The sequence below is a fragment of the Dendropsophus ebraccatus genome, chromosome 9 (assembly GCF_027789765.1).
Source record: "Dendropsophus ebraccatus isolate aDenEbr1 chromosome 9, aDenEbr1.pat, whole genome shotgun sequence".
NCBI lineage: Eukaryota > Metazoa > Chordata > Amphibia > Anura > Hylidae > Dendropsophus > Dendropsophus ebraccatus.
In genome coordinates, this window is record NC_091462.1 from 111132600 (window position 1) to 111152804 (window position 20205).

Below are 20205 nucleotides of genomic sequence, written 5' to 3' on the forward strand. Positions count from 1 at the left end.
CTGGCCTGAAGCACCAGAGTCAGGCTGCCCACCCAGTGGGAGGAAACCCCCTCCCCTCTATGACGCAGCTCCATTGATTCTATTGGAGCTGGGTCATAGAGGGGAGGGGGTTCCCTCCCACTGGGGGGGCAGCCTGACTCTGGTGCTTCAGGTAGGGCTGGTGCTCGGTAATAGACCGGTGCTGTGTGCAGGAATCGGGCTGTGGTTCAAAAAAAGGACATCCCCATGCCGGCGCCAGTCTATTCATGGTAAAAACAGTAAAGTGATGTACCGCTGGTACATTCGCTTTAACTTGTATGACACTTAAGTTTCTAAGTAAACTGTTCTTCTGGTTAAGCACTGGACTCCTATTTTTGAGGCGGAGAAGATGGGGCTACCTTCTTTCCCCTCATAAGCTTTTTATTTACTGTATTATATACTATTATACTATTTTTTTATATATACTATTTTTTTTCCATTCCTCTTTTTCTGTTCTGTCGCCTAGATGTCAAACTTGTGGCCCTGCAGCTTCTGTAAAACTGCAAGTTCCTTTATACTTGGACAGCCAAAGCCCATTTTATGCCAGGCTCTGGCCAGTTGGTGAGTGAGGCATAAAGTTAAGTGTACCTGTCATGATTGGCTGCTTCTGGATCAACGACCATAATGTAGCGATCAGCATTTAGTACAGGGTGCCATAAGAAATCATTGGCTTAGAATCAATTGATCATCATTTTATTTCACGTTTATTTAAATTAAATGTAATTAAAAAAAAAAAATGAATAAATTTCTGCATAACTGTGGAATCCAGGGAAATAATCACTCCTCTTTCCCAGGTCATAGTATAAGGAGTGGTCCGTTGCTCCTCTTCCCCAGGTCATAGTATACGGAGAGGTCCGGTGCTCCTCTCTATCGGGTGCTCCAGGCTGGGGTGCTCCACCCTACAGATGAATTCTGACCCCTCGTCCTTCTCGGCTTTCGGAGTGAAGTATAAAATTGCTATACAAACATACATATACTTTGTATTTTCGTAGGTTTCCACCATTGTTCCCATCTCACTGGTGTTCTGCACCTCAGACATGATTCCATTCTCCTTCTTATACCAGGACACAGTCAGGGCATCTGGGAAATAGTTGGATACAGGGCACCTCAGCTTGGTTCTTACATTCGCTCGCACCGGGAGGTAATATATCACACCTACATTCGGGATCCAGGGCAGATCTGTGAAGGACGAACATTGGGACTATTATTATTATACGTATTGTATGTGTTAGGTGTCATACAGGTCATACCGGTGCAAACTGTCCCTGACTTTATGGCAATGTATGGAAGACTCTATGTAACCCTGGTTTTCTGTTACTTGTCCAGTTTCTTGTCTTTTTAGTCACTGACATAGAGATTATATCGGGAAGCAAAGGATAGAGATAGAAAGATGGAACCTGGATCAATCTAGACAACAGTATGCTTAGAATCAAGTTGTACAAAATGTCACCAATGACAGGAGAACAATATGGCTCCTAGAGCCTCCAACTGTGCCCCCTCACCATTAACATTAAAGGGTTGTCTCACAATTCCGAGTTATCTTTATGATAGGGGATAACTATATGATCATGGGGGTCAGACTACTGGATCCCCCCTACGATCTTGAGAAAGAGGACCTGAGGGAAATTTCAAAGTGGAGTGGTTGGAGCTGCTGGACAGTTTCTCTTACATGTACTGGATATGTAAATATCAGTTGCGTAGCTACCATAGAGGCAGGCTATAACGAAAACACCTCCTCTCCTAGTAGGGAAGTTGTAGGGCGCAGGTCCAAGGAAGATCAATGCCACAAGTGAAAAAATAGATCCACTTTGGATCCAAAGTGGATCTATTTTTTCACTTGTGGCATTGATCTTCCTTGGACCTGCGCCCTACAACTTCCCTACTAGGAGAGGAGGTGTTTTCGTTATATTCACATGATCCAGTTGGATCCACTGGGGGAGAGGCTGCGGTTCTGCTACAAGCTATTCTGAATGTTGTGCCTCCTTGCTGCACAACCTTCCCAGGTGAGAGCTTCTATTATTGTGCTCACACCCACTCTGCTGTCTGACCTGTGCTATGGAGCGCTGTTTTATTTCTTTGTTATAGAGGCAGGCTAGGCAGTTGCTATGGGGTCCGTACAGGAGGGGGACCTGGGGGAGAAGGTAAGAGCGTGTGTCCTTCTGCTTAAGCCCTTATGTACTGCAGTGTGTAAGTGACCCAATGTTTACTTACATGCTGCAACACAAAAAAAGATTAACAAGCAGAAGACAGAGATATCTGCTTCACTGCACTGATAACCTCTGACCTCTGTTCTCCAGCTGCAATCAAGTAGGAAAGGAAAATGTGCTGAGGTCAGAGGTTATCAGTGCACCAGCAGTGCTTTGTGTTATGCTTAGGAGAGTGGGGCCCCTTACAATTTTTGGTTATGGGGCCCCGTGAATCCTAGCTACGCCCCTGGTAAATTTGTAAATCTCTCCTCATTCTGGGCTTAGCAGTCCTGCGGGTGGACATTTAGACAGGTTCGCTGAACACTAATCCCGGGGAGTGGTTCCTGTTACAGGTAATTAGTTAGCTGTTTCAGGTTACGGAGGGCTCCTAAGCCAGTGGTAAGCGGCTGGGACATTTTGGTGTAGCAGTTTGCCACTGGCTGTGTAATCCTCAAGGACGCCCTCTCTTCTAGTCCGTCATTAGGTGGGTTTATGTTACTTATATTGTTTATGTTATTTATGTCTAATTATTGGCTGCAGTGGCCAATTTCATCCAAATGCGGAGTCTGTGTGTTGTTGATGGTTGGGGTGAAGAGGGAGGGGTGAAGAAATGAAGCTGGGAGATTTCACTGTCACTTGAAAGAAATGTCAGTAAAAGCTAAAAGATATACACTGTACATGGTAGTTTGGTTCCTGGTCAGGTCTCACCTCTTACAGACAGTGTCCTGGTCTCTGGTCCCTCCATAGACTCATGCTCCCAGGTTAGGTAGACTTTATACTTCGGATCTTCAAAGCACAATCTGAGAACGCGACATTTACAGATCACATCAAACAAGGAATCTTCGCGTTCTGTGACCGTTTCGGTCTGCACCATCATCTGCTTCACCCCTTTACTGAGCTCCAGCTTCTCCTGATACCACTTCACCTTGACCTCTTTAGGGTAAAAACTCTTAAGGTGCAGAGACAAGTCAACAAACAAGCTATCGAGCGTCTTCCCGATGGGCTCCAGCTGGGGTTTGGCTGCACGAAATGGAAAATTTATAAAGAAGATCAGAAAATGGTCAAGAAAATGCAAGGAAAACCCCACAAATCATGTAAGAACAGCCCATAGAACTGTGATTGATACTGATGTCTATGGATGGAGATATGGTACAGGCAGGTCATCACTGTTGACCTGCAGAGGGTCTTGTCCATACGGGGCACCCTCTTTATTATTCAGTGACTGGGATGGTTTACTCTAAAAATTATCCAGTTATTTGTTGTTTTGTTACTCTAAATAATAACTAGAAATTGTTTAATTTCTCTAGTGACCATCACTGAGCTTCAAGGACACATCACTTTATATAGGTAACTGACCCTCGAGATGGTAATTTTCCTTACATATCAATGTCTTATAGCTCCTCACCCAGCATTTTGACTCCTCCTGTGCTTTTCTTGATGGCCTTCTCCAGGGAAGGATGTTCCACTTCACAGATGTATTCTGCCCCCCTGGTGGCTGCTCAGTGTCGGGGTCATCCTTAGTCTTGCTGTACAGCTGTAGGTGTTATCTGGATTCTTATTTGAGGTGATTTTTGGAATTGAAACATCATCAGATTCTTCATATAATTCCAGATTCTGCTTATTTTTCCTGAACCACTTCACAGTGAGGGCATCTGGGTAATATCCTGATATGTCACACTGTAGGACGACTGGGGTATTGTGATATAGGCATGATGGGGTCTGTATGTCACCCACTACTGGTCTCCAATGGAAATCTGCCAGAGAGAAAGATTACATGTGGATGCAGCTATATTTAAAGTATCACTGTCTTTACAAAAGACTTTTGACATGCCATAGAGATGCCATAGAGACCTGTTAAAAGCAGGGTTCTGGTTGGATGTTGAGAGATCTATCATCATGGGACCAATAGGGTAAAGTTTCTCCTTGAGGCGAGCATCCTAACAGTAATGACGATAGGCCTCTCATTACTCAGACAGCACCCTGTTCTACTGGCGAGGGACCCTAACCCTGAATGCACGTGTTTAAGTGACAGTGTTTATTAAAATTCAGCTTGATAAATGTTCTTGTAAAGGGAAGGAAGATTATACAGCTGGCCACACACCTGGCCACAATGTGACCAATTAATCGTCCAACCATGCCACCATCAACTTGCCAGATAATTGTTGTAGATAATTGTTTACAGCTGGTCATGGACTAAAGAATCCAGTCAGGTCAGTCACATTTTTGGCAGACATTATTTGGCTGTGGATCACAACCTATCATTTTCAAACCTTGGTCAGTCAAAATTGCCCAAATTGTCCTTTAAAGAGGTTTCCAGGGAAAATGAACACAGAATAGGGGACAAGTAAGAGATCCCTTTGGGTCTGACCTTCGTACCCCCCGCCCATCTCCGTATTGGGCCCCTGGCTTCTTTGTTATAAATACAGCTGCTGGTACAGCATATGACCCATGGCTCTATTTATTCCTATGGAGTCGCCATAAAGAGACGAATAAGCCGGAAAGCACTTACTAACCGCTTTCCGGTGGCTCTGTAGGAATGAATAGAGCTGTGGGTCTTGTGCCGTACCAGCTGTATTCATAATAAAGCTGGGGGCCCAATACAGAGATTGGTGGGGGTACGAAGGTTGGACACTCCCCCCCCCCCCCCCCCCCCCAGTGTGATTTCTTACTTGTCCCCTTGTAAGGAACAAGTTAATTTTCCCTGGGCAACCTCTACCTTATACCCAGTGTATGGCCAGCTTTATCTGTTGCATTCAATTCTGTTGTATATGGGTATATAGGGTATTCTATAGCTCTATATGGGTTTCTTCTTACCTTGATTTCTTAAAGAGAATGTTTGCCGCCCCTTGGTATTGGTATATTCATGTTCCCAGCTGATATGTACTGTGGATTCTGGATCTGTGAGGGAATCCTGGGAGATCCTAACTTCACTACACACTGAGAAGGATCCGTGATCAGGACTTTCCTTGTAGAGCTCTTGGCATAATAAAACTTCTGATGACTTTTCTCCTCCACACTTCCATTCAGTATGGAGATATCCAGGATAGAAGGTCTCCAGGGTTATGGAGCACATCATCTCACCCGTGTTGCTCAGGTGCAGCGTCATTGGTTTGGCTGTAAGACACCCAATATTTTGTCTAAAATAATATTTAAAGCCCATCTGTACTGCCCTGTAACATTGTTCTGGCTGTAGAGCTTTCTACATTAATAATAAGCCTAATAGAGAGACACCATACCCCAAAGCTATCTACTGTCCCTCAAACGCCTTTTCCTTGCTCTGCTTGTTGCTCATGGGTGATAGTGTGATCTACTTCCACTTTCAATTCATCAGTGGTTAGTGGTTACGACCATTAGTTATCACGTAGTGGCCCTGAACATGCTTCCAGTGATTGGCGCATAATCGGGCCTAGAAATTTTCTGTTATTTGCCTGGTTCTTCTCCCATAGGCTACGAGACCCTGCAGTCCCATTCTTCTTCACCATGTGCCCTGCCGTGACCTGCCTTCCCTGTCTCTCAGCTTTCTTTGCTGCCTAAAACCAGGGATCTCTATGATAATGATTGGCGACTGCTGGGCATTAAGGCACATGCCACTCTGTTCAGTAAAGACACTGAGCGCCCACTGGAATGAGTGAAAGAAACAGTAGGCTGCTTACTATAGAGGCACAGTGACCTCTTTCAAATGACAGTGGTCCCTGCTTCTCTGTATTAAGTATATGGCAGCATTGCCCAACCACTGGAGCAGCATGGCCTTAATGAAGAGGTGGGAGCAGGCAGTGACACATGCTCTTTGGTAAACTCACACAATCTCATGGGCAGGTAGTGGAGAGGTGGCGTCATGTGACCAGCTGGCACTGGCCTGGGAGAGCATCAGAACTGCACCCCGGGCCACCCCCGAGTTGAATGTGGGTGAGTTCTATCTAATCCAACATCAGGAGAACCAGAGATGAGATGGACCAGAGAAAAGAGGAAATCTCATCCTTTTTTGAAATGGATGTACCTTCAAAGTGCATTGGCTGAGGTATGAAAAGAGTTACTTGCATAGCACTAGTGTTTACTTAGAGAAAAGAGGAAATCTCGTTGTTTTTCGTTCTCACCTTTAGGGGCTAAACATCTTGATTCCTCCAATGCATTCAATTGTACAAAGCGATCCACTGCACAGAATATAGGAAAGGTTAATAATAGTGTTAGGTCACACTAATAGGTCACAAGATATGAAGCAAGTTCCCAATAATACTAGTATGTTGGTGCTCTCACAGATAGCTTTCTGGTAGGGTTCTTGGCTTCCTGTTACCTTTTCGCAGGTCTTCCTCCAGCTCCTCTGCTACTTTCTTCTCATTTATCTTGTCTAGAACCGCCAGGGTCACCTCAGCCCCATAGACATCCTTGTAGTATTCCCTGATCAGATCAGCAATGTCACCCCGGTCCTTGTCCTCCAGTTTGCCCCTTGGGATCCTCCTATAATTCTCTTTGACCTCCATTTCATGTAGCTGCTTCCGGAACTTCTTAAACCCCATCTTCTCCAGATTCTCCAGAGCGTAGACCAGAGCGTCTCTCACCGTCAGCCTCATCTCGAAGAGACTGTCACATATCATCCACCTTCACGTACGTTCCTTCGCATCTTCTCCTGTAGGCTTGTGAGACAAGAAAAACACATATAGTAGACCGTGATCTTATAGAATAGATTACATGCTGACGCTAAACACATTGAGGCTTCTACAGTAATACCCTGGTACAGTAATAGGCCTTGAGGATAAGCCTGGCTCTCTCTGTATACTGCAATACAGGAGAGAAAAGAGCGCTGCACCTCACACCTATGGCTGACACTAGTGCCTCTCGGCTACATAAAAAACATCAGAATTTTGTGTATGAATTGATCAAGCCACACTGCCCCATGTACGACGTGCAGGTATCTGATACACATGGGTCCCTACACTAAGTCAACACTGTGCCGGTCAGAGACTGCCAACCCCGCAGGCGTGCACAGTCAGGGAACGGGGGGCCATGGAACGGCCCTGCAACCCCCATGTCACAGGACCAGACCCAAAAATGCCCCCCCCAAAAGTCCCAGCCAGCACCGCCGGCGGAGAAGGTCGCCCCCAAACAGCACGAGTCTGGATAAGGTATTGCGCTCTCTCTCTGTATACTCACTACACAACACGGATTACTGACTGTATTACTGGATTTATGAAGGAACCTAATAATGTGGTGTAATAGTCACCAGTCGTGTCTCATGGTCTCTAGGTGAATTCCACCTTCCTCAAACTTCTCATAATTTTGTTTTTCTATCAGCATCTACAATTCTGAACTTAAATGTGTCTGTATATTAATGATCTTTCTTACCTTAGGATTGTTAAGAACAGGCCTGGTTCCTTACATTGGTTGCTGCGTACAGAGAAGGGCGACCAGGAGTTAAATATTCTCTAAGATGAGGGTGTAGATAAGCAGCCCGGAATCCCCCACCCCCAGCTCTCATGGAGGAGGCCGGACCCTTACAGCACATACATCAGTTATGTTTAGTGTATGAACAGGCTTTTCCTGTCTATAGAAGTCAGCAAGAATGTGAACAACTCCATCAATGTCCACTTTATTCCTATCCATAGAGTTGTAGGAGCTGACACTGTACAATACACAGTTCCCTGTCACATACATAGAGTTAATAATGATATCTAAGCTCTTACATACAGAGTGTATGAGACACGAAAGGTCATCCTCTTCCTATATGATGGCTACTCTTTTATCTAGCACACGAGTCAATAGTCAAACCATAGAAGACCAATGGAAAAGAAACCACACTCATTGACAAAACAAATAAGGCAGCACGTTGTTTGAGCGGACTAAAACTTTCCATGTGTAACTGTGATGGGGACTAGAGATGAGCAAACTGTTTGATCCTTCTTACAGAATGGACGGATCCGCACCTTTATGACAACAACACATTAAAGTGACTCTGTATCCACAATCTCCCCCCCCCCCCCCCCCCTCCAAACCACTTGTACCTTCGGATAGCTGCTTTTAATCCAAGATCTGTCCTGGGGTCCGTTCGGCAGGTGATGCAGTTATTGTTCTAAAAAACAGCTTTTAAACTTGCAGCTCTTTGTCAAAATGGCGTGGCCTAGAGTACCCATGCCCTAGGCTTGCACCGCCCCTCAGTCCGCCCTCTTTATCATTAGGAATGCCCCAAGAACAATTTCTCCTATTCATTACTTGTGTGAACAGTGCACATGTGCTGGATCATTAAGGCACCTGTGCAGTGTTCAGATAGGTGATGATTAGGAAAACTCATGCCCAGGGTCATTCCTAATGATGAGGAGGGACGGAGAGGCGGTGCAGGCCTAGGGCAAAGACACTCTAGGCCACGCCAGTTTGACTCAGGGCTGCAAGTTTAAAAATAGTTTTTTAGGACAATAACTGTATCACCTTCCGAATGGACCCCAGGACAGATCTTGGATTAAATGATTAAAAGCAGCTATCCGAAGGTACAATCGGTCATTTAAATGTCACTTTTCAGAAATCAATATATATCGATAGTACAGGTGATTTTAGGAAACTCTGTTTTGCCACGTTTTTTTTCTAACCTGGGTTAATTCTTCATTAAAGCAAATGTACCATTAGACCTATGTAAAACATTTTTTTTGCAGTACCTTATCAGCGCCGGTGGGGGATCCCAGTAACATGATCTTTTTTGTTAGAATGCCGCCTGGTTCCCACGCTTAGCACCATTTTCTTGTGCACTGGAGGCGGCTCGGCACCCCCACTGTGACAATATCTCCTCCCCTTGGTGATGCATCCCTGTTGATTCTAATGGAGGCGTGTCACCGGGGGGATATTATCATACTGGGGGCGTTGGGTCCGCAACCAGTGCATAGAGCTGGTGCACAACAAGAAAACAGCGTTGAGCACAGAAACCACCATTGTTTTGAAAAAGCACTGCGCCACCAGGATCCCCGCACCGATAAAAAATTACATAGGGCTGATGGTACATTTGCTTTAAGAGCCTGGCTAGAACTTGATTTCATTAATAATCTTATCCATGATACTGCCGTCCCTGTTTTACTTATTTACTAACTCGTTTCCCCAGGCCACCACGGGAACCGTATCCAGGGTGTATCTGCTGAGCAACTCTCTCTTATATCTAGTTCCCAGGAGACTCGCTCAGAAAATAAAATATATGATGGTGGTCTAATGGCTGCTACAACTCTCTGTATAGTGCCGTTTCCCCATGCTTCCATTGGGAGCCAGGAGTAGACCCCATTGCCACTAATGTACGAGAGCCCTGGCTTCAGCACCCTAGGAGTCATCCTTCCATGTGTAGCAGACTGAAAGAGGTGGTGAGGGAGAAACGCTTAATCATAAGAAATCCTTGTCACAGTCCAAAAACTCTCCCTCTTCTGAGGTGATCGGCCACAGAGCTTGTAGGGGGCTGCACCTAGGTGTTATATATTGTGAACCTTGTAGTTCTTCCGGGGCTTTCTCCCTAGTACCACTGTATGAGGTGATCCCAGGCACGCCCTTATTGGTGGTCAGGTGCAATAGAAATTAGACAACAGGTAGTTGAGGCTTTAAGGTCCAACAGTGACTTAACTTAAAACATAAGGCACTTAACATTACAGTCTCTTTCTGCAGAGTACCCTCCAAGATGGCCGCGGGACAGTGATAGGTCACTTGTTATGGAGTGAAGTGAACCAATGCCCACTGGGATGAGAGTACTTTAAGTTATCTGGGCCATAAGCCATAATAAAGTGGATGCCAGAAAATATTAAGGGTATCTTGATACTTACCCTTCAGCGTAAAAACACCTTGAAGAGAAGTGCGCACACATACTTTTTATTCTGAGAAAAGAATCTTTTTGGCTTGATAAACGCCCATCTGTCACATTATCTCAATCCCACCTGAGCTGTCTCCTAGTTATATCCTTCAAACACCTCACAGCAGGTGGTCCTCTTTCGGGCCTAGTCTTAGGGATGCCCACTTCCATTATACTGTACATGTATTCCCAGCCATTCTTGAAACCATACCATATTTCTATGCGTTTGAGTGAGACAACTTCAGTTAGGGCCGGCTCCAGGTTTTTGCGGGCCCTTGGGCGACAGAGCCTCAGCGGGCCCCTCATTTACACACTATGCTCAATAACATGAGACTAACATGTACAAACATACATTATTGACATAGACACTGACTGACTGAAACTGACACACTCAGACACTGACACACAGCAGTTACAGCTCAGTCTTCTCCCTCTTCCTCTCTGTCGGCTGCTCTTCACACTATAAGGTTGAGGACCTTTAGGTCATGTGATCAGGTCCTTCACCCTTTTCTCTCTCTGTCTGTGCAGGTCCTGCTCCATCTCCTGTGTCTTCTGATGCTCAGTTCTCACCCTGCACTACAGTGAGCAGGCTGAACATCAGAAAACCGGGCCCCTCTCCCTCTCTGGGCCCCTAGAGATGTTGTGGGCCCCGGCACTTGCCCAGGTAAGCCTTTGCTATGTGATTCATATACATAGGGCCTAATTATATAGTGGGGGGAGATATTATGCCAATAACTTCTAAATACGTGGGGGGCCGGAGCATACAAGCAGATCTAGCAGTCAATGGCATCCAGCAGTCGGTGGCGTTCAGCAGTTGGTGACATCCTGCGTACAGCTGTCTGTTGATGTAGGAGGCATATGGAGTTCTTCTGCTTCTCTCCTGTCACCTGCACTTGGAACTACAAAGCACAATAAAGCAGACAGGACAGTAGACACACGTTGATAGTTTGTTAGTCCTCTTCTTCCCCAGTGATCTCACTCTTTATTTTACAGGTTATCGTCATCGACCCGAATGTCAATTTTCTTACATTGGGAAGCAAGGACCTTGTTTGACTTCCCTTCCACCATGACTGAGGTTGGTGTGGTCCGCAGCACCTTAATTGGACCCTCAAAGCAGGGTTGTCGATCTTTTCCTACGTAACTTGTTATCACCACCCAATCTCCCGGATTAATTTCTGTGGCTTCTTTTGGATCTGGTAAAGAAGAGAAAACTTTTGGTTGTGTGAGCTGAATAACATAGTCAGTTAAAGAAGCATGCCGTCCATCCAGCTCTAGTGGAAAGAAAAAAGTCTATAAGTGGTGGTCTTCTATTTAAAGTTTCAAATACTGACTAGCCATGTTTTTCCATTGGGTTATACCAAATAGCATGAAGAGCTAGAGGTCAAGATTCTACACACATAAGCTTAGTTTGCTTACACATCTTGGCTATTTTATTTTTGAAGACACCATCTGCTCTCTCTACCTTCCCTGATGATCTTTAATAGAGATGAGCAAACCGGGTTCGGGTTCGAGTCGATCTGAACCCGAACGTTCGGCATTTGATTAGCGGTGGCTGCTGAACTTGGATAAAGCTCTAAGGTTGTCTGGAAAAAATGGATACAGCCAATGACTATATCAATGTTTTCCACATAGCCTTAGAGCTTTATCCAAGTTCAGCAGCCACCGCTAATCAAATGCCGAATATCAGTACTGAGAACCCATAGATTTCTATTTTGTTGGGTTAATCAGGTGACATTTACAGTAATTTAGAATTTAAATGATCCCTACTCATGCCATAGTGTAACTATACCAGAGTAGAAGGCATTTAGTAGATTGGATGGTTCTTCCCCCTCTGCCATCATGCCCAGTCTGGGGAGGTCAACCCTTTTGGTTGTAAGATTTCCAGTATATGCCACTAATCATGTTGTGTCTCACCAGAACATTTGACTATACAGAGCCTACTTCTAGGTCTAAGTTTGAGCCTTAGGGTCCTATTACACCGGCCGATGATGGCCCGACCAATAATGTAAACGAGCGAGGATCTGCTAGATCAGCACTTACTGAGCCTATTAAACAACTTGATTATTGTTTAGCAAGGGCTGTATATATATGGTTAGCCATGTCCGTGCAGTTCTTGCCCTAAACTGTTATACATCACCTCTCTGGGCTTTCAATCTTCTCCAGCCATCTGCTTGCTTCCCGCCACCGTGTGCTGCAGCTTCTCCGAGCTGACAAGCTACACAGCCAATCACTGGCTATAACAGTCCTGGCCACTGATTGGCTGAGTAGCCTGGCAGCTCAGAGAAGCTGCAGTACCCGGTGACGGGAAGCAAGCAGAGGGCTGGAGAAGATTGAAAGCCTAGAGAGGTGATGTATGACAGTTCATTCAGTTGTTAGCCTCAGCACCCGACTCCCGATGATTTTAGGTCTGGACCTAAAGAAACGATCAGCCGATTATAGTTTCATGAGCTGATTATTGTCTCTATCACACGGAGCGATAATTGGCCTGATTTGGCAGATATCACCCAGATTTTAAATCACCAGAACAAACTGTGAAGATGCTGAACAAGGAGGGAATGCATGAAAACTTCAGTGTCAATTGCCAGTAAAAGCAGAATGATCTACATGATAGTTGGTTGCTTCTCTCACCTCTTCCAGACAATATCCTGGTCTCAGGTCCATCCATAGACTCGTGCTCCCAGGTTACATACAGTTTATACTTGGGATCTCCAAAGCTCCGTCCCCATTTGCGACATTCACTGATAACATCAAACAAAGAATCTTCCCGTTCTGTGAACGTTTCGGTGTGCGACGTCCCCTCTTTCACCCCTTTGCGGAATTCATTCTCCCCCCGATGCCACTTAACCTTGATGTCCTTGGGGTAAAAACTCTTAAGATGCAGAGAAAACTGAACAAATGTATTATCAACCAGCGTCTTCCCAATGGGCTCCAGCCGAGGCTTCGCTGTAGAAATGAGAACATTTATATCAGAGAATTAACTTCACTGCATTATCTGACACAGATAACTATGGATCATCACTATGGACCTACACCAGGGCCGTTTCTAGGTAATTTTGACTACAGGGTGAAACTTCATAAAAGTGCCCCCCCATCAGGGGTATGGTGGTTGCTATGAAGAAGCAGTGTGTTTATTATCACATTGAGCAGTGTTACTTTTACAACGGCTTCCACTTTTTTGTGTCGTGTGCAGTGAAGTCAGTAGGTGTGTGGCTTGCCCCCTGTATGTAGGATGCCCTGCTGTGCCCCCATATAGTAATAATGCCCTCTGCTGTGCCCCCATATAATAATTGTCGCCTGCTATGCTCCCATACAGTAATAATGTCTCCTACTGTGCCCTCCATATAGTAATGATGTCTCCTGCTTTGCCCTCCATATAGTAATAATACCCCCTGCTGTGCCCCGATATAGTAATAATGCCCTCTGCTGTTCCCCTATACAATAATAATGTCCCCTGCTGTGCCCCCATACAGTAATAATGTCTCCTGCTGTGCCCTGCATATAGTAGTGTCTTCTGCTGTGCCCTCCATATAGTAATAATGTCTCCTGCTATGCCCCATATAGTAATAATGTCCCCTGCTCTGCTGTGCCCCATATAGTAATAATGCCCCCCGCTGTGCTTCCATATAGTAGTAATGCCCTCTGCTGTGCCTCCATATACTAATGTCTCCTGCTGTGTCCTCCATATAGTAATAATGCCCCTTGCTGTGCCTCCATATAGTAATGTCTCCTGCTGTGTCCTCCATATAGTAATAATGCCCCCTGCTGTGTCCCCATATAGTAATAATGCTTCCTGTTGTGTCCGCACAGTAACTGCTTTCTGTCTGCCTGTGTCCCCATAGTAATAATGCCCCCTTCCCTGCTTTGCCGCCATAATCAAGGCCACCTTCCTTGCTGTGCCCCCACAGTCACTGCCCCCTGTCCTGCTGTGCCTTCATAGTAATAATGCCCTCCAAGTGCTGTTCCCCATAGGAATAATGCCCCTTTTGCTCTGCCCCATAATAATAATAATAATAATAATGCCCTTTCTGTCCCCATAGTAATAATGCCCCATGTGTCCCCATAGTAATAATGCCCCCTATGCTCTGTCCCCATATTTATAATGCCCCTTGTGCTCTGTCCCCATATTAATAATTCCCCCGTGCTGTCCCCCTAGTAATAATGCCCCATATGTTGTGCTCCCATAGTAATAATGCCCCCTGTTCTTTGGCCCCATAGTAATAATTCCTCCTGTGCTGTGCCCCCATAGTAAAATTCCCCCCTGTGCTGTGCCCCCATAGTAATAATGCCCCCTGTATCCTAATATTAATAATCCCTCTGTGTCCCAATAGTAATAATCCGCCTTGTGTCCCCATGGTAATAATCCCCCCTGTGTCCCCATAGTAATAATCTCCCCTGTTCCCATAGTAATAATACCCCCTGTGTCCCCATAGTAATAATTCCCCCTGTGCTCTGCCCCCCTAGCTGTACTGTCCACTACCATACAGTATACCTAATCCTGGCGAGTCCACGTCCAGCCAAGGCTGAGGGAGAAGATGAGGTCTGGGGTATTGCAGGTGGTGTTGGCCTGTGCAGGTGAGTGACGCTCAGCTGAGCGTGGTCCCGAGGGGTCCGCGAGTGACGGGCTACGGGCACACAGCTGGGCGCTGTTGGGAGGGGGTGCTTGAGGCAGTGGTCTGAGCGGGTGCTGAGGCCGCTGAGTTAGGTCCAGGGGGGGGGACGCGAGTACCCCCCAGCTGTCGGCACCCCTTGCGGACGCCCAGTCGGCGCAGAGCTAGAAACTGCCCTGGCCTACACTATGAGAGGGTCTTAGAGGGTCTAGGGATGTGTGATGGCCTTTCTTACATATCGATGTCTCATAGATCCTCACCCAGCATTTTGACTCCTCCTGTGCTTTTCTTGATGGCCTTTTCCAGGGAAGGATGTTCCACTTGACAGATGTATTCTGCCCCCTGGTGGCTGCTCATTGTAGGGGTCATCATTAGTCTTGCCGTACAGCTGTAGGTGTTATCTGGATTCTTATTTGAGGTGATTTTTGGAATTGAAACATCATCAGATTCTTCATATAACTCCTGATTCTGCTTATTTTTCTTGAACCACTTCACAGTGAGGGCATCTGGGTAATATCCTGATATGTCACACTGTAGGACGACCGGGGTGTCGTGATATAAACACGGAGGGGTCTGTATGTCACCCATTACTGGTCTCCAAAGGAAATCTGCCAAAGAGACGTGACATATGAGAACATCCCACCAAACAGGACCATGAATCTCAGTTTCCTGATCCTTATTGTGTGGTATATAGGGTATTTTATAGCTCTATATGGGTTTCTTCTTACCTTTATCTCTGATAGAGAATGTTTGCCGCCCCTTAGTATTAGTATATTCATGTTCCCAGCTGACATGTACTGTGGATTCGGGATCTGTGAGGGAATCCTGTGAGATCCTGACTTCACTACACACTGAGAAGGATCCGTGATCAGGACTTTCCTTGTAGAGCTCTTGGGATGATAAAACTTCTTCCGACTTTTCTCCTCCACACTTCCATTCAGTATGGAGATATCCAGGATAGAAGGTCTCCAGTGTTATGGAGCACATCATCTCACCTGTGTCACTCAGGCGTAGCGCCATTGGTCTGGCTGTAAGACACACAATAGCCTCATGTATTTTTTTAGTCTTTTTAAATAAAATTCAACTATTGTACCTACCAATAACTCCTCTCCTTCCCTGTAACATTGTTATGGCTGAACCTTTTGCAGTTAACTTGAATTAAAGTCCGGCCATTTTTAAACTCCAGCAGTCTGCAGGGACAGGGGGAATTTCATAACATGTATGGACTTACCTCTCCCCGTGCCTACGGTGAGCAGCGGGGCTGGCTTCGCGACCCTTACCAGGCTCTGAGATCTCTGGCATTGACGCCGGCAGATGGATTGGACGCTGCTCCAATCACTGATTGGCTGAGTGGCCAGTCCATCTGCCAGGACAGGCATTTTCCCCCGAGTTGTGACGTCATCACACCGCGGGCACAGAGGGAGGTAAGTTCGTACCCATTATCAAATTCCCCCATGCCGGATTTTAAAAATGATCGGACTCTTACTATAAATTTTGCCTTATGAAATTCTGCATTATCGTTTTTTTTATTTCTGAAATTTTTGAAATTATTGTTCATCCTGAAATTGTTGGTGATAAATTTTACATACATTTACCGGCTGTTCTTATTTACCAAAATTGGCAATTCTATGTAAAGTGCTGCGGAATCAGTTGGCGCTATATAAGTAAAGAAAGTTTTTGTAGTTGCTGTTTGTTGTTGTTGATGTTGCTTTTGTTGTTGTTGTTGGTATTATTATTATATCTAGCAGAGCTATAGTATTGCACAGGTTACAGCCTTTCCCTGTCCACATAATACAGTTAATAGTGATCTAATGGCAGCTGATCCATAAAGTAGAGAAGAAGCCGAACAGATTCACAACGTCCCATAATACGGCAAATCTTGTGCGATCACTACTACCATCTAGTTCTACATCAGAAAAACCAGAGCTGAGTTGGAGAAGAGAAAAGAAGAAATCTCGTCCTTTCTTGTTCTTACCTTTAGGGGCTAAACATCTCGATTCCTCCAGCTCATTCAGTCGTACAAAGCGATCCACTGCACAGAATATAGAAAAGGTTAATAATAGTCGACGACTGATGGGTCACATGATATAAAGCAAGATCCCAAAGTAATACTAGTACTGTATGTTGGTCCTCTCACACATAGCTTTCTGGTAGGGGTTATGGCTTCCTGTTACCTTTTCGCAGGTCTTCCTCCAGCTCCTCCGCTACTTTCTTCTCATTGATCTTGTCTAGGACGGCCAGGGTCATCTCAGCCCCATAGACATCCTTGTAGTATTCCCTGATCAGATCAGCAATGTCGCTCCAGTCCTTGCCCTCCAGTTTGCCCCTCGGGATCCTCCTATAATTCTCTTTGACCTCGATTTCATGTAGCTGCTTCCGGAACTTCTTGAACCCCATCTTCTCCAGATTCTCCAGAGCGTAGACCAGAGCGTCTCTCACCGTCAGCCCCATCTCTTCCTATAAGGAACTCTCACATATCATCCACCTTCATGCATGTGCCTTCATATCTTATTGTGTTAGTAGCTCAGACTTTGTAGTCTGTGAGAAAACAGAATTAAAGAACACAATAGAAATACAATTAATAGTCATTGACATAACGGCGCAGGAATAGGATACAATACTTGAGGGGCTACAAGTCCTCTAGGTTTTCCTTACCCGTAAGCATAAAAGCCGCATTGCATTATCAGTGTAAGCTCCATAGAATGTAAAGGAGGAGACCTGGTCCTTAGATGTTTCATGACTTCAATACACAATTTCTTCTGTTTTTTTTAATATATTTTAGTTAATTGATGATTTATATAGGAAAACATGAATGGCCCATAATGGTGAACTGATGTGTCTCATGGTTTCCACCTTCTGCAAATCTCAGATTTACTTTTGATTTTCTATCAGCATCTACAATGTTGAACTAAAATGTATCCGTAAGTTGAGTATATGCGAAACAGCTGTCACCTTGTTTGTCCACAGCCAATTACCTTGGAATAATTTTTTGGAATAAAGTCTTAAGAATTTTTTGCTACTGTTGGTGAGTGCCTCAACTTTTCTTCTCTTTATTTGCTAAGATTGCATCTAAGGACTATTTGTCTAGTAGTGTTGATGTTGTTTGTCATGACGCCAGCACTGTAACAGTGTACAGGTGTGATGTTGGTGCTTGCTTTTGTATGGCCAGTTTATGTCCCCAAATGGTCGGTTACATCTGGGCTTGTTGTGGGTCCCTATGGCTCTTGTCACAGCAACCTGGAGGGGTAGTTGACCCTCCTGGGATCTCGGTACAGAGAAAAGGAAAAATAACCCAAGATGTACAGTGGTGTGTGTATGGGTGCAAACAGAGGAAGACAGAGTCTTGTGCGTTTCGTACAAAAATAGAACAGTTTACTGTATAACTTTGTGAATAAATAGTACACGTTACACAGTGCAAATCTTGACACAGACTTTAGTGCTGACAGTGAAGTAGACTTGGTACTGTACTTGTAGAAATAGGTGCTGGAAGATAGTAGGAATTTTAGTAGAAGTAGTAGTGCTTTGTAGAGGTAGAGAGAAGAGGAGTTGCCAGAGGAGCCCCTGCCCAATGTAGATCCTGTACTCTGCTGGAACTGTAGTATAGATATATAGGTAGATAAGTGATACTCGTACTTACGTTTAGACAATGTCTGACAAGACTGTGAGAATAAGGGCCTTGTGTGAGCTCTTCAGCCTGGGGATTTTAAAGAAGTACCTCCTGCTTCTTGTAGTGTTTGAGAAAAAGAATAGTCCCTCAGCAATGGTCCTGGTGTTGCTGGCGTGGGTTAGGGTGGTCCTAGGTGGCTTCTCTCCCCTACGGTGGTTTAGAAATGCATAATAGAAATATTAGTTGCTTGTATAGAGAATAAAGTCTTTTGCTGCTGGTTCTCTCACTAGAAACTAAGTAGAGATCAAGGTTAACTCCTCCTACAGGGGTACTATATAAACCCTCCTGTAAGTGATGGGGCTGAGTGTAGGTAAGAGAGAGGGAGAAGAGGATAGGATAAAGAGAAAGAGCACCTACTAGTGGTCAGCACAGAATACATGGTACAGAATGCTTAAAGGACAACTCCCGCGCTAAGGAGAAAAACCAAAAACCAATCAGAAACCTAGCTTTTATACTTATCATCCCTCCTGAGCCGTCACTGTTTGAATTTCCCACTGTCTGTGTACCTTCTGATTTCTAGTCTTGTTCTTCATTTCTTCCTTGCTTCCTGGTTTCAGCTTCCCATGATGCACTTTGGCTGCTGTGACAAGCCAGCCCCCTGCTTTGACACTGCAAGTGCCTGCCCCTCCATTCACTACAACTCCCATCATACACTACACATGACCCCTCTCTCTGTCTTCAGTCAGGCTGCTATATACACACACTGAAGCTGCACACACATACTGTCACCTCACTGTAGTGTACATTCTGCAGGATTAGGTCAGAGCAGCAGGGGAGAGATAAGACGTCTGTGTAGCTGACATACCGGGAGTGAGGAGAAAGATAAGCAAGTGACATCACTCACTCACTGAGTCCACTCGGCAGCAGGAGGGAGTATGGGGGAGGGGGTCCTGTAGCTGGTTATGTGCCGGGAGTCAGTCACGAGTCATTATTGAGTTGCAGAATGACAGATGGCTTACAGTTGCTCAGCCAATGGGAGCTGAGCGAGCAGAGTCACCTGACCAGGCAGGGGAGGGGGAGGCTGGTGTAACAGGAGCTAGAGCAGCGCTCCTGCTGATGACTCATCGTCACTGAAGGAGCTGAGAGAGCAGCCTGGTGACAACAGTAATTAGGTATGAAGGAGTTTCTTACACTTCCTGCTGGGGGGATGAGGGGGGAAAAGACAGGGAAGGAGGACAGACAGGTGATTGAAGTATATTACAGTGTTATATAACTTTGTAATGTGCTTCAATTACTGGGAAAAAGTTTTTTATGGGAGTTGTCCTTTAAGCCATTACCTTCATCTGTGAATAGAAGTAATACATACAAAGAACAGTGACACCTAGAGGGGAAACTACATACTTCACACTTTTCCTGAGTGCATGACTTACTGGGGTGTATACATTACACCCGTGGTGGGACACCACATATGCAACGATACATTGAGCACCAGCTGGGAAGTCTAAAGGCTTTATTACATGAAGTGATTATGGTCCATATTTGACCAATTATGGCTATAATCTCTCGCTTGCTCCCATAGATTGCCCTGTGTAATAGGGGCTTAAGGCTCTGGGTCCACTTAGCATTTTGCGAGCAGTTTTGGAGTAGTGCCAAGGAAATTGCTCAGAATAATCTGTCTTACCTTACAATTATTGTGGACAGGACTGGCTCTTTACATTGGTTGCTGCGTGCAGAGAAGGGCGACCAGGAGTTAAATACTAAACAAGCTCTGTTCACGATAAGCAGCTCCACCCTCCATCCTCCACCCTCCGTCCTCCATCCTCCCCCCCCTCTGCTCTTACTGAGGAGCTCAGCCCCTTACAGCACAACTCTCCTAAGTGATAAGGTAGCTTTAGGTTTAAGCATTTCCTGTCTATAGAAGCCGCCACAAAGTCAAAGACTCCATCGCTGTTCATTTCTTATTTGTGACTTAGAGTTTAAGCA

The 20205-nt window shown here is 45.3% G+C and overlaps 2 protein-coding genes across 6 annotated transcripts; both read right to left on the reverse strand.

Moving 5' to 3' along the window:
• Positions 1-705: 705 nt before the first annotated feature.
• LOC138801862 (uncharacterized) lies at positions 706-6772 on the reverse strand. Its single transcript, XM_069984962.1, has 6 exons — positions 6496-6772; positions 6299-6355; positions 5019-5318; positions 3610-3699; positions 2913-3224; positions 706-1197 (listed from the first exon to the last, which is right to left on the reverse strand). The coding sequence occupies exons 1-6, from the start codon at positions 6770-6772 to the stop codon at positions 854-856; spliced, it is 1380 nt and encodes a 459-aa protein (XP_069841063.1). The 3' UTR covers positions 706-853.
• On the reverse strand, positions 6687-20011 carry LOC138801496 (uncharacterized). 5 transcript variants are annotated; one of them, XM_069984392.1, is made up of 9 exons: positions 19904-20011; positions 18253-18429; positions 16790-17072; positions 16591-16647; positions 15344-15643; positions 14876-15223; positions 12637-12951; positions 11037-11201; positions 6687-6835 (listed from the first exon to the last, which is right to left on the reverse strand). In XM_069984392.1, exons 3-9 carry the CDS (start codon positions 17064-17066, stop codon positions 6786-6788), a joined length of 1512 nt encoding a protein of 503 aa, XP_069840493.1. In that variant the 5' UTR covers positions 17067-17072; positions 18253-18429; positions 19904-20011; the 3' UTR covers positions 6687-6785. The 5 variants fall into 5 exon arrangements, with proteins under 5 accessions (XP_069840493.1, XP_069840491.1, XP_069840492.1 ...); XM_069984390.1 differs by having other exon boundaries at positions 16790-17153; XM_069984391.1 differs by lacking the exon at positions 19904-20011 and adding an exon at positions 18789-18985 and having other exon boundaries at positions 16790-17153.
• Positions 20012-20205: the final 194 nt, after the last annotated feature.

Excerpts from the sequence above, each read along its gene's own strand:
- LOC138801862 (XM_069984962.1), bottom strand. The coding sequence starts at position 6,772 with ATGAGGCTGACGGTGAGAGACGCTCTGGTCTACGCTCTGGAGAATCTG. Across the intron at positions 3,700-5,018 it reads ATTCTCTTTAAGAAATCAAG|CCACCAGGGGGGCAGAATAC; the intron begins GTAAGAAGAAAC and ends GACACTGAGCAG. Across the intron at positions 3,225-3,609 it reads AGGAGGAGTCAAAATGCTGG|CCAAACCCCAGCTGGAGCCC; the intron begins GTGAGGAGCTAT and ends CATTTCGTGCAG.
- LOC138801496 (XM_069984392.1), bottom strand. The coding sequence starts at position 17,066 with ATGGGGCTGACGGTGAGAGACGCTCTGGTCTACGCTCTGGAGAATCTG. Across the intron at positions 15,644-16,590 it reads GAGATGTTTAGCCCCTAAAG|CCAGACCAATGGCGCTACGC; the intron begins GTAAGAACAAGA and ends TGTGTCTTACAG. Across the intron at positions 11,202-12,636 it reads CAGGATATTGTCTGGAAGAG|ATCCAAAAGAAGCCACAGAA; the intron begins GTGAGAGAAGCA and ends CTTCTTTACCAG.